The 14,492-nt window shown below is 38.7% G+C and overlaps 1 protein-coding gene across 1 annotated transcript in view; it reads right to left on the bottom strand.

Annotated features, from left to right (window-relative positions):
• The window catches only part of SLC49A4 (solute carrier family 49 member 4), a 62,646-nt gene that overhangs the window by 24,800 nt on the left and 23,354 nt on the right, over nucleotides 1-14,492 (bottom strand). The window contains exons 3-4 of the mRNA XM_056496956.1: nucleotides 5,674-5,936; nucleotides 43-172 (exon numbers count right to left, since the gene is read on the bottom strand). Of these exons, the coding sequence (XP_056352931.1) occupies nucleotides 43-172; nucleotides 5,674-5,936 (393 nt within the window). The remainder of the gene's footprint in view (nucleotides 1-42; nucleotides 173-5,673; nucleotides 5,937-14,492) is intronic.

Here is a 14,492-nt window from a genome sequence, read left to right as displayed (position 1 = left end):
GGCACTGATCTGCTTTGAAGTGGAAACCCAATGAAGTCCTACCTTAAGAGTCTGCAAAAACTTCTCCTGTAGCTGAGCCGCTGGCTCGCTGCAGCCACGCTGGGGGGGAATGGAGGGCGCGAGGGGAAGTAGGCCAACGCCGCAGAAAATATCAGGGAAACCATTCCAAATTCTAAACAAGAGGGCAAAGAAAAACAAAACCAAGAACAGATGTTAGCGTTGAAAGACTTATTTCACTACAGTGCTGTTATCAGCCAGCCTCTGAGACATAAATCCCACCACAAGTGCTTGACTGCTCCTGACAACAGAATTCCGTAACTCGAAGGAGAAATTTCTTTCTCCTTCCCCAAACAAGATTTCAAATTGAGATGGAGAATCAATGAGACTGGCAGTCCATTCCAGTGATAGGTGCTGCAGAGAACCAGGCTCACACACAGGGAACTCAGTGAAGCAAAAGGAAAGCTTTTGCTTTTTCTGTTCAGAGAGAACTGCAATATGAGGATTTGGCCACGTTTCCTTGCGATGGAAGTAACTCAGTGCAGGTAACAGCATGCTAGAGACTTTAAACAGATGGGACTCGGGAGCCCCAGGGCATGGAATAACAATTATTCATTGCACAAGATGATGAAGGCAAACAAAAGGTCAAGCAAGGCAGCAGTTCCAACACAAACAGTACTACATGGCAACAGAATATAAAGAGCAAAGTGCAGAAGCAGCCATGGCTCATGAATAGAAAAAGTACAGGTAAGAGTGGGGAAAAAAGAAAGAATACAGCTGTTTGTGGATGCTCTGCTTGTTTAGCAGCAGGTACTCCAAATCTTTGAAAAATTTCATAGCAGAAGTTTGGACCTGAGCTTGAAAAGTGATGAGCACTTCACAGAAAACAGTAAGTCCCATGAGCAGACATTCTGAAAAGAAACAACTCTACCCATAGTCAGTCTAATTAATTTGTTTTACAGTGTATATATCATGTTCTCCACAGTCCTCAATCCTGGTATTTCTCCTATCCCCTTTGAAAACAAGATTCTTTGCTGATAGAGAGAAAAATGTATAGCTAAAGTGTGTTATCTTAAAAGAATTTGTGATGTTATAACAAAGAAGTGTTCACTGACACCACAAATAAATTCCAGCAGAGCGGGATACTCAATTGCCTTAATTTTCTTTCTTGTTTTCTTTTTTAATAAATCAATATGAACATGGCACTTTGCCAGGTCTTCTACTAAACTAGAAGAAAATAAATTCAGGAAATTGAAAAGTAAATAACACTCAGAGTCTAAATGGATCAGCTGGAGATGGAGAAGGGAAATGAATACTTCTATTTGGCATATGAGAAAAAAGGCATTTTGGGAGTGTGACAATGCCATTTTTCATGATCAAATACTAAAGGACTCATTTTGAATTACGTGGTGTCTCTTTTCCTGCTGTGGTGTAACTGCATGTTTTGAGGGCCAAGGGCACTTTAACTAGACCTTCTCACTCCTTTGCTCTTCAGAAAATAGATTAACTTCTATCTTTGTGCACATTGTTTTGGAGAACATGAGCAGTGAATAAAGAACTGGCTGTAACTGATCATCCCAGACCTAAGAAATGATGAGATGCTCTGTCACTACTGGATGACTCTACACAGCTCTTTAGTAAAAGCTGTTTATCCCCGCTCCTGCCTCTATTCTACATATAGGTTTACAGGCATATGTATTACATGCATACACACATTTTAATCACATATTAAAGGAAGATTTAAGACTGAAGACAGGTATAGCCAATCAAAAATGTGATCACACAATCCCATAAATTTTGGCCAAGGTACTCATTATTTAACGTTGTTATACTGCAGTACTGTAAGAGGAAAGGTCAGGGTTTTTTTCTGAAGAATGTAAACCACATCAGTAATTTTTTAAAATCATACAAACATTTTGTAACAGATGCCCATCTGGAGCCTCATCTATGCACTGTCTCAAGAATTCTACCAGTCAAATTGCTGTACTAGGAGCAGTATAGTAACCCTCTTTTGGTTTGGTTTTTTTTTTTAATTACTAAGTTCAGCATGCTGTCCTTGTAGTACTACCTTCTTGCAACTCTTCAATGTTTCCCAGTCTTATACTTTGCAGGCTACCAAATTTGCCTAGATAGCTCTGCTCTCATGCACAAATGAAAAGCGACAAATTCACTGTGGAAACAAAAGCATCTCCCTCTGTTAAGGAATATGAGTTTTTAGTGCCATCTTAGCTTTGTATAAAATACTTACATCTCTATCAAAAGTTCACACTCTTATCTCCATCCTTTACCAGCCTAGAGGAAGAGGAGTACAATCTAAAACTTTTCCTGGTCAGGTAAGTTGTGAGTAAAAGTAAGCAAAATTTAGAAGGTAAGAACTAGGTCAATGCTGAAAGCGAGGGAGCTGCAGTCACAAGAGAGAGGCTCTTCTTTAGAATCTGCCAGCTTCTCAAAAGTGATGGATGCTCTAATACAGAGCAAAGGACACAGAATGGGGCAACTCATAAATTAGCGTGCAGAGACACAGACATGAACATATCTGTGTACTTGTTGAGGAGTGAAACTGGAATGCTTCACAGAAGCTGGGTACCACACCACAGTAACTTGTGACGTGAGAGATGCCTGCATCTTAGCCTAGGTAGCAGGCACCCTGATACTTGTGTAAACCCCAAACAGACAAAAAAAAAAAAAAAAAAAAAAAAAAGGAAGAAAAAAAAGAAATAAAGAGGTTTACAGACCCACAAGCCTTGATAACAAAGTATTTTTCCTTCAGACAGGCTACTCATAGCACAAAAACCTGCTCAATCCCAGAACCCTTCCTCCCCACCTTATTTTGTGGGAACATTCCAGGGGGCATGAGGGCCCCTTACACACACACACACACTCTCTCTCTCTCTCTCTTTTAAACAAATAATGATTTTACACTGATATTTAAGAAAGCACAAGGCTAAAAGCTCTGGCTGCAGTCCATAATAATTCATGTTTCCTTACATGATTCAGGTTCACAAACATTTCAATCCTGACTTGCTACATTCATATTACTTGAGCTGTGAACCAGAATGTGCAGCGACACAGATGACACAGAAAGAGGCTGTGGCAATTCAGCTGAGTTCTTAGTCTGTGTTTGAGATAAAGGAACAGCAATTTATTAAAACACAGAAGAGACTGGAGTTAACAGAGCAGTTTCAGAATGGGCTTATAAGCAATTGCTTCGTAATCAAGCTTGAGCTTAAGTCCTTGGAAAATTTGCACGCTCTTGGCACGCTACTGATCCCAAGTTTCCCAACAATTCACATAGTTACTGTCTTTTAAAAGACATTATCTAACTTTTGGAGGTTGCTTATTTAACGCTAGCTCAACAAAAGCAACAAGCTCATTAGAAATGCAGAGTGCCTACCCTGCAAAACTGGCTTTCCCATAGTATCTGGATGGACAAGTCATACCACACCTGACCACATTGAAGAAGTGGGCAAGTGGGACATTTGAGTCCAGCTTCTTGTTCTTCTACATTCTGCAAAACCTTTACTACTGATCTGTGAAGACAGTTGGAGCCTAGTTTTCTACACAGCTGTTTAACTGGACAAATAGTACCCTACCACACCTACCAGGTATTTTTTGTCCCATAAGTGAACAGAGCTGTCTGTTCACTATCAACCCACCAGGAAGCAGCTGTCCTTCCATCTCTGGAGCCCATGGGGCACAAGAGAGTACAGTGAAGAAGGAACCTTGTGCCTTCAGCTTTCCAGGGAAACAGGGCTAAGCTGAGACAGAACAAATCCCATACAGGATTCAAAGCAAACTCCTCTTTGACAGTTCTTTGCCATTTTAAACCAGTTGGAGGTTTTCCATCATTACTGTGGTTCACTGCAGGCCAGCAATGTTCACAAAGAAGCTCTCTGTCATTGTCTGAACAGCTACAGGGTTTGTAGCTCCTGAAAATACACATCCCATAGGACACAAACACCAGCACAAAGAAACCACCTTTGCTCAAAGCACTTTCAAACCCTAAGTGAGTAATACAGAAGCAACAAAAAACAGAGTTCCTAGGAAGCTGAACAGCTGATGTAGGATCATCACGTGCTGGGACCAGTGATCCCCAACAGGTCTATGAGGGTGCTCCCACATCCTTCCCAGCTCAGAATGGTAGAAAGAGCCATGCTGAGATGTTGGGCAGGGAAGATCTGAACCTTGGTGGCAACATCCATCCCCATTTCTGAGATAAATGCTTAGGAAAGCCTCCGGAAAGAGAACAGAAGAGAATGTGAGTCTAATGCACTGTTGAAGGCAACATTTCTAGTGCTACCAGACTCAAAACAGTGGTTTCAAGCACCACATGGTATTTCCTTAGGCAGATGAATTCTTCCCTCTCCATGGAAAATCTGCAGAGGGAGAGCTAAAGCACTTCTCTAATTGCTAGGGTTTTTCCTCTCCTTATCTACTGCTCCTCAGGAAGAAAACCTGACTTGCTTTCATTTTTCCTTCTTTCACACTAGCCATGTTCATCTGCCACAAGATTTTCAGAGCCTTACACCATATCTACTTGTGAAAAAGGCTTAGCCAAGCCTGAATTTCCTTCTTGTTTCATTTGAATCCGGTAAAAAGTAGGTTACTCAAAAATACTTGCCGAAGTCATGATCCAAATTCTATTACACTTCCTTTAAAACAAACATTAAAGTGGCCCTCACCCAACAAGAATATTAACTTGACAAATTTCCACAAGAATAACATCCAGGAATAAATGATCACAAACAGCTAACTCAATCCCCTAAACCTCCATATAAACTACACAGTATATATATGTTAGGACTTCTGGAACACTTAGGACTAAATCCTGGCTGAATTTCAGAGGATGCAATTATAAGTAGGGAAAACCCCTGTAAGATGTGCAACTCTTAATGCTGTACCAATTTATATCCACTAAAAATCAGAATGTAGACACTTAAACCACTTAACCAATTCTGTTTTCTTAAAGTTTGCTGCTAATTTTTCTAAGTGACAGGAAGAGGCATAGAAGCCATTGCAATAAAAAGAGCAACCAAATCCAAATAAACCAAATAAAACCAAATAAAATCCAAGTTTTATCAGGTGAATTTTATATCAGTGTTTTTTTCCACTAAACTGCTGCCACTTCATTGAAATTGCTCACCAGTAGGAATTATGTGGTTTTAGCTAAAAACAAGATCTATTGTGTCTTAATTTCAGTGTTTCTGATTCTGTAGATTCTGAAATACTAATGATGCAATCACATTTGAAAGGCACGTGCAGGTCATAAATTAAGCCTCAGTTAATGCAGAAGAGAATTTAATACTAAAAGACTATTGAATTTCCATCCTTACAGAAAGAGTAGAAGAAACCCAACCTGTCATGGAAACATATTTTTAATGAAAATTCAATAAGCAGAAACCAGTTTTGGAGCTCAGGGAAAACTCTAAGAAGACATTTCTCCCAAGATCAGCCGATACAAACAAATGAATTACTTCTTTTCGAATCAGTCCTTACAAAAGGCTATTTGAAAACCTTTCCTACACAAAAGGAAAAAAAAATTAAGTCTCCTGAGTTAATGAATTTTCCCTCAGCCAAGACTGTGCAAACCAGCCACTAGAGGGTAGTGGTTCCCAAGCACCAAGCACACACGCAAGCACGCACACTGTGTCGTTAGGAGCTGCGGTTGACGCGCACCTGCATAGAGCACGGCCTCGATGCGGTCCTTGATGTGCTGGGCGCTGCTCAGCGACGCCAGCTGAGCCGTGCCGTTGGGAGGCGGCACCACCAGCGGCCCCACCAGGAAGGCGGCGGCGCAGCCCAGGTAGTTGAGCAGCGAGGCGATGGCCGTGGCCGTGGCGCGCTCGTCCGGAGAAAACCAGGTGGTGGAGAGGAAGGGAGCCGCGTTCATCACCGTGGGCCCCGCCAGGCCGTTCAGCAGCTGCCCCCCGTGAATCAGCCTGAAAGACACAACACGCCGCCGACACGTGGGTGACAATCGCTTGGTGGGGTTCTTTCATTAAAAAGGCACGTGGGAGACCAAGTGCTGGAGATGAGCACTGCACAAAGAAATGGAAGTGCAAAAGAAGGATATTCTGTACACTAAAAGAAGCCAACTTAGATTGATTTAAAGAATCTACTCTGATCTCATTACCTCTTACAAAAGGAAAAGCAAATGTTCTCTTCAAAGTAGAAGAGGAAAAAGGACTTTCTTTGCAGCAAAAAGATATCATGACAGGATATAAAAGTAGAAAAGGTGTAGCAGCAGAAAAGCTTTAAATTACAAACACTGTAAACCTGACCCTCCCGCCTGCATAAATCCCAACCGAAGATTTAAATTAGTTATGGCACATCCAAAATTGAAACACTTCAGCAAAATACTCTGCATATTTTTTCACTGCATTATTTATTTTTATTTACACACTCAGATGAGCTTTATGTGCCTGCAGATGAGAAGGCCGGGCTGTTAGGGTTTCCAAGAGTCGTCTTCTCCAGCAATCTGGCCATTCTCAACATACTGCTGAAACAGCCAAGTAAACCCAGATTTTTCTCATTTTTCACACTCGTTGGGATTTAACAGATAAGGCTGGTGACAGAACAGAGATAGTACTTCCAAGCAGTGAAATCTCTAAAAAGTTTGGCTTAATATTAATACAATGAACAAATACAAAAAGGACTTTTTGAAGAATCTCCTACATGTGGAATTCAGTCAGAAATCTTCCACTTTGATTTTTCCAAAAAGTAATCAGCCATGGAAGGCAAAACTATTTTGGAATTTATATAAAAACTTAATGTCTAAAAAACAGCTAGAGAGTCACATGAGATATTTCAACCCTCCAAAGTAAATCTATTCATTGTGCAATAAAGTGGTGACAGATGATATTTTCAAATGGGTGGTGTTTTTCTAACCATAGCAGGAACTCAGTGTTATTGCTGCAAGACTTGAGTTGTGAGACATAAAAAGCTATGGCCTGAAAATGGGGAAACATAAGCCAGCATTTAGGCAATGCTTCAAGCCACAAATGGCTGAATAATATACAGTGTAGCAGGAGTTTTTTAAAGCACACAAAGGAACACAATATGCAAAAAAAAAAAACCTACAAACTCTTCATTGAATTAACAAGATAGACTGCAATAGAAAGGAATAGATGCTACTGATTCTCAGTGGATTGGAAATAAAAAATTTAAACCAAATTTATAAAAATATACAAAAAAAGAAGCTCTATTGTATATCATCTAAAGGAAACACTTTCTGAGCTGAGACAGACTCTTACTTATAAGCAATTCAATGTTTTAGGAGGTTTTTTTAAATCCTCCCACAGAAATTACAGATTTCATTACTGGTGTTGATGATGTGCTTCAGATGGACACCACCAAGGCATGGTCAGGCCTTGTCAATGCTTGTTAAACTGTCACACACACTAAACAAAAATGAAATAGTTTTAAATAAAGGAAAAGTATTATATAAATAATGCTCTGGTATTTTTCTGGAGGACACATTACATCAATCCCCTATAGTTACTCTCCAGTGTACTCTGGACAAACCAAGGTATTCTTGTGCACTTTGGTATTTTCATTCTACTTATTTCACTACAGTAAGTTATTCTCAAACTTCTAAAATGTTCCAGGGTATTTGAAGAGCTACAGCACATCCCCAGAAACAACTGCATTTCAGTAGCAAGTGAGGTAACCACTGCAACATATAATGATTTTATTTTAATATTTCCTCCTGCTCCAAAGTAAATGTAAAGCTTAAATTGTGTTCTTGTTACTGTATGTTTGGAAAACTGTGCACACAAAATAACCTTTATAGCTTTGGGTGCCATACTATCACTTCTGTTCACTGACACCACTCTGGTATTGTTTCAATTCAAACATGCCTATCTGTAGTCATCCTAAAGGCAAATAAAACTCAGTAAAATAAAAAAAAAAAGTACAATAGTTCTGCAGCATCTGTAGTCATGTAGGCACTTCATCTGATAGAAGAAGAAAAGTTTTGTAAAAAAAAAAAACAACCCTAAACAAACTATCAAACAAAAGCCCCCAATTTATATATTGTGAAAATTACACACACATATTCTTACCATGCACTTCAGATTTAGATTATGTCTATCAAACTCCATAATCTGAATAAGGCTCTATAACCAATCTCTCCTCAAAGGAAAAAATAAATGTTGATTTTACTTTGCAGATCCCAAGGGAAAAAGTAGCAACTTTATCCAGAATTTTAATTCTATATTAGCTTTTTGTCTTTGTTGTTTTGGTTTTGGGTTTGTTTGTTTTGTTTTTTTTTTTTTTTTTCCAAAGGGACCCAATTTTGCCACTCTCAAGGTGTCTTCTGCTGGTGTTTTCCTGGCTGGTGTGCTCCATTCACATGGATTTGCATTTTTGGCATTTATCACGCCTGACATTATCATCCAGGGTAGAGCATCTCTTATCTTCATATTGTTTAATTTCTCAAGTCCAACACATTTGAGTTAATAAACACCATTTTCAGACTAAATTACCATCAATATAGAGACTACTACCTCAAATATCTCTGCAAATGATAACAGCTTAAACCCTATTTTATCTCTTTTTCAATTCTGGCTTGAATTAAGCTACTTTTTCCTGAGAAAAAGATTATTTGCATGGTTCTTCTGCACGTCCTTAACTCATTTCCCCAGAGAGGCAGGGATGAGAGATTCAAAATGCAATTCAGAGCATTTACTAAGCTGCTGCTCTGGGAGATGTATGTAGCAGCTGCTCCACATGACAGAGAAATATGAACACAACAGTATTGGTGGCTTTTTGCTGTTTGTTACAACATCTGATCAGCACTATACTAGATTTTGGTCTCAGTCTGTGAGTCTCCTCTCATACACCACCAGTGCTAAAAATTGCTCCAAGACCAAGAGACATTTGTTTCTGTTATCCCCTGATTTTCTTACTGTTTCTGCTACTGAAAAGGTACAAAGAAAAATTGGATTTCCCCCACCACTATTCCAATTTCATTCTGCACAACAAGTTTTCTCTTTCATGAGGAAAGGGATGAAAAGATAACTTTAGCTCAGGATCTTGCCCAGATGGAAAAATATTTTTCAGTCTCATGACACTACCAAGTGTAATGTTCATCTGTTATTTACCCAGTGCTGCTTTCAGACGTGTTATTTATCCAATCATCATTTAATTATTTCCGTGTATCAAAAAGTAGAAAGCTATTGAGGTCAAATGACAGAAAATAACACGAGCAGAAGGCTTTTTAATGACAATTATGAAAGAGAAAATTGGAAAAAAGTTACACCAGAAATTCATTCTCAACTTACAAAATAATTGATGTCTGTAGCAATAAAGCAAAATTAGGGAAGTAAATATCTATCTAAAATATTTTGTTTCTGTCTTAGTAGCCAGGTCAGGACTCATGTTGATATGTCAAGGTTTTTGCACACCTGACCTCCCTACTAATGAATTTATGTGCCCTGCCAAACTTGTAACTTGCAATTGAACATGAGCTCTTTATGAGTCCTTTTCAAGAAAAAAAACAAATATTTGAGAACTGATAGTAAATGGTATCTATGTCAATATATCTATTATCTAAGAAAATACATATATGCACACACATACACATTTTTGCAAAAAATAAAGATCACTTTTGTGCCTAAACTGGCCTCTGAACTGTAAAAATATAGTACAAGGGACAAATACAGCAATAGAAATTAGAGAAGATAAACTCTTGTACTATACTGTCACCTCTTCCCCAATTTTTTTATCAAGTCACTTTATAAATATTTAATTATGCAGTTTTCATCACCTCTCTGAGAAGACCTGATACTAGTATCAGGAACTGACCTGGTTATACATATCTTCTTCATTTCTTGCAATCACTGTTGCAATATCCTAACAGGCAGCAACAAAGAAAACCAAGTAAGGCTATAAATGCTGGAATTACAGTATCATTGAGCAAACTGGGTATGAAAAAAGTGAGATTACACAGGGAAAAGGTTCTAGTGACTGATGATAATATCATAAAGTTAAGATGGGAAAGCACTTCCATTTACAGTCGGCTTTATTTTTCTTTTTCTCCTTGTAAAAGTTGAAACTTTGCATGCATGGTCACAGCCACATCAGGTACTGGATTTGTTAAGCTATTTAAAAGCTGTGTGTTACATAAATGCTTTTTCTAGGTAAAAAATCCAGACATTTAGTGTTCCTACCACTGTGTGTCTAATGCCCGGACTTAGGAGAATTTTAAATGAAAGAAAATCTCATTAGTTTCTGTACTCAGATGGGGAAAAAAAGGCAACACTGGAGGGAGAACTACTTACTCCAAAATTACTTTTGATACAATGGATTTAAAACTCACAATACTAAAATACATACCCAAAGTTCAGTTCTAAGATATATTAAGTAAACTCTTTCTGGGAAGACTAAGACTGGAGAAGTTGGATCAGTATTTTAACTGATTCACAGGGTGGAAAAAGCATTTTCACCTTTTCTTTGCCAGACAACACAGTGAAGAGCAGGGCAGTTCAACCCCAGCGTGTTGCTCCGACTCTCTAAACAAAATGACCCAAGCCAACTGGAAAATTCATTCCTTTGCATCTTAGGAGGAAGTAAAGCTCATTTCAAGAACCCTGAAAAGATGTGATTCTGGTGCAGGCTTTTTCACAAAACTTCTACCATGCTTTTCCCACTCACTGCCATGAGAATTGACCACTTAGTCACTTTTCAAACTTGTATGCAAATACAGCAAAAATAAACAAAAAAAAATTCAGAAGGGGAAAGAGCTTCTCCTTGAAACTCACAAAAATAAATACAACAAAAGAACTTTTTCAGGCACTTTTAAGGCAAAGAGAATTAGGGAGGTCAAATTCATGCTTTACTGCAATTCACTGCTACAGAGTACGAGGAGAACCAATGCAAATGATGTTTTGTTTATACCCCAAAGAGAGAACAGTAAGACTCCATATCTGGAAAAAGACTGGAAAGAAAAATACCTCTGGGTAAAGCAATGAATTCATCTATTAGAAATAACATTCTGATAGATAAATTTCATGGAAATGCACTTCCTTTCAATATTTTCATTAAATTATATATTTATACTACAAAAGCTTTCTGCCTTCTGGATATTCATGGATTGAGGCCATTAGCATTTTTTAGCTTGTTTTTGATGCATGCGACCATTGATATGTGGAATAATTTAAAGCTGTTTTTACCCCATCAGTAAGAAATATTATTACAAGCAGAAAGCCTGAGTCACTGTTTGGTACATTATCTCCAGAAATAGAATGAAAAAGAAAAGAGAAAAACTTAGAAATGCACATTTAGCCATTTTCATCAGGAATTAGGATCACGTTTTACCCCTGCATGAACCATGGCCTCAGCAAAGTCAGATCATAATGGGAGTGGACTTGGAAGGGACCACAGCATCTCCATCCCAGCCTCATGTCTCTTCTCCCACACTTAAAACAGCAAACACATTTACAATGGTCTAAAAGATAGTGAGTGTTGGGATTAAATTTAAAGGACTGGAAAACCAGAGTTACTCCGGCACTCAATACAGAAAACCTGCCAAGAGAGACAAGTATTTGTAAGAAGAGGAAGCAGCTATCTCAGGCCAAGAGCCTGAGGTGTCCATCAGACATCCAGACAGAGGAGAGGGATGAGGTGGATGTACAGTGAGACCCCCTGGCACTGTGGTGACAAATTCATTTGCATCCTCACTCTGTTATTGTGCAGCCATCACACTTGTCACACAGCTGTGTATGGGGGGCTGGTTCTTCACTTTATCCAGGTTTGAAAGACAAGGGCACATAAAGTCAAAGCTGAGGGCTTTTTATTAAAACTTCTGTTTTCTGGTTTTTCTTTTAAAACTAACCAACTCCACAAATCCATTACTAAAAGAATAAATATTTAAAGCAACACTAATAGAGGACATACTCATCAAATATGAACAGACCCGAAGTACACAACATTGTAAACATCAAGTAGGCAATTACATTATGGGCTAATGAGGCAAAACATACTGAAAAAAATTATCAGGGAAGTGCACCAGGACTGGCTGCTATTTGGGCTGCTGTGGGAGAAAGCTGATTAAGATTATTTAATACAAAAGAGGTCCAAAGTAGGATTTTTTAGTAAAAGAGTAGGAGTGTACAAGAGATGCAGCAAATTAAGGAATGGGATAAACAAGACCTATTTAAATATTCCTTAATAATTTTTCTTAAGTGAGTGAAAGAGGAAGAGGGTGTTTTTATTATAATGCAGCAACTTCAATATAAATTTGATGAATACGATTTCTTTAAGGACAGAAATTAGCCACTATAATATGAGTCACAAACCAAGGCAAAGAACTTAGTCTGATTAAAAAATTAAAAGCGTTCTACAGTTAAGGACACCACCTGCCATTATATGAGATGAAGCTAAATATCCCACAGAGAATATAAATTCCCTACCCTTCCTGAACAGGCTTGCACTAACTGAGGCCATAGAAGTGCTGCCCACTAAACACTGCTGCAATACCAAGCGCTTCCTGAGTTTCTTTTAATGTGCCCTAAGAATTCACACAGGTCTGTAAATTGCTAATTCAGCAGCCACGCTGGCTGCAGGTGGATGACACGCACTGTGCCACAGCCAAAGTCCAGTACAGGAGCAAAAGGAAGAGTGTTTATGACCAGAACTGTCAAGTCACCTCCCTTTTCCACTAAGGCAGATGCAGCTGAAGGAGAAGCCACTTTGGCTGCCCCTGGAGTGGCAGTGCTGATCAAGAGCTGCTGGTCCATCACAGGACGTGTGGCTCACAGGAGCAGTGGCAGGCAGGACCACTGGGCAGCCAGAGGGACACTAAATCACCCCACACTACCATCAACAAATAAGCAAAGCTGGAAAAAATCATAACCACTTAAGAACACAGGACTTCTAATCTAAAACAAATGCTTTGGAGCAGGGATTAAAAAATAAACCTGTGTACAAGATGAAGCTCTTGGTAGAAGTAATAAAAAGATAAAATGTTAAGTTACAGGGGCATAAAAAATAAGTATTCCCCATGCAAACCTACTTATGAATGACCCCTTTCCTTTTCCCCCCCCACTTTCCTATTTTTCTGATGCCATGGATTAACCCAGCTCAGCTTCCCCCAGCACTGCAGTACAAACCAGCACCATCAGCACCTGGCAAGTGCTCAATCTTAACGTTTTTCCCCTCTGCTTGCTAAGCTACAGCACACAAACAGGTATGTTTATTCATCTTTCTACTCCCAGACCCTCACTTTAGATTAAATGCTTTTTTTCATTTCCCTCCTCCAGTGAGGTAGGGAGCACAAAACACTCAGCACACTCTGTCTTTATTTCTTACAAGTTGATTTGTCTACCATCCTCTCCTAACAGGCTCTTCTCATTCCCTAGCACACTTTAATTCCTCTTCTCCACAGATGCTCCAGTTTGGGTTGCTTGGGGTTTTTTGAGCACAGAAGTGTGTTCAGTATTACCAGGGAATATGGGAATCTTAGTATGTCTTTACTGAAATAACCTCTTCCAAGATGCCCCTTTGCATTTTTCATGCATAAGAATGATAGCTTATAGCAGCCTTAGGATCAGAAAATACAAATAATGAGATGATCCCATTAATTCTTTAGGCTTTCAGGGACAGAAAAGGGGAAAATGTGGAATTATTAAAGGGAAAGTCTAACAAGACTAAAATACAAAATAGGTTGCAACTAGCTAATAGAGCCAAAATGTACCAAAGGTGTGCTAAGAGTGAATCGTCAAATATAGTAAAGGAAAGAGTTCACAACAATATATCTAAGAGAAATATTAAAAATCCTAAGAACTGGTAATATTAACAGAAAGACTCATTTACAGCTACCAGCTATTGGTGTGTCTCCTATAAACAACTGTGTAAACAACCACTCTGTTTCCACTGTAATTCTCTGTGCTATTTTGCTGGATTCCCAACAAACATTTTAATAGTACTTACTGCCAAGGAGCATCCTCTCACTGCCATGATTCAAGGTCCTCAATAACTACTTATCTGTTGTGAAATCTAATGTGAAGGACAAACACTACCAGCCCACAGCATAACAAGTTCTAATAAATTGCTTAATTAATGTGTTCAATACAAATGACAAATTATGTTACATCCTTTACTTCCATGTCTTTAATTATCCTGTCTTTCAAAACATTTTAAGAAGTCTTACATCACACAGTCAGTTTTAAAAGCCAAAGATTTATGGCTGTGGGCTGATTTCATCATTTTATTTCCTTCTTTTTTGCACGCTTCAGCTCATACAGCTTTTTGTCTAGATTTAAGATCTAAGATGTATGTAAATCTATTCCTAAACACAGAATACAAGGTAAATATGAAGTGCTATGTGGAGGGAAAAAACCAGCTCTGATTTAGTCTACAAAAATATGGCCTCTCAGTAATGTTATTGTTCAGGATAAAAGAACCAAATCCTAAAAGAGTCCAATTAAAATATTTACTCAGTGACAAGAAGGTACCAGAAAGGAAAGGACTGGACAAAATGCAGGCAAAACAGC

The sequence above is a fragment of the Oenanthe melanoleuca genome, chromosome 7, assembly GCF_029582105.1.
Source record: "Oenanthe melanoleuca isolate GR-GAL-2019-014 chromosome 7, OMel1.0, whole genome shotgun sequence".
In the NCBI taxonomy this organism is placed as follows: Eukaryota; Metazoa; Chordata; class Aves; order Passeriformes; family Muscicapidae; genus Oenanthe; species Oenanthe melanoleuca.
Note: the sequence above shows the minus strand (reverse complement) of the source record. Positions and strands in the feature narration are given on the sequence as shown.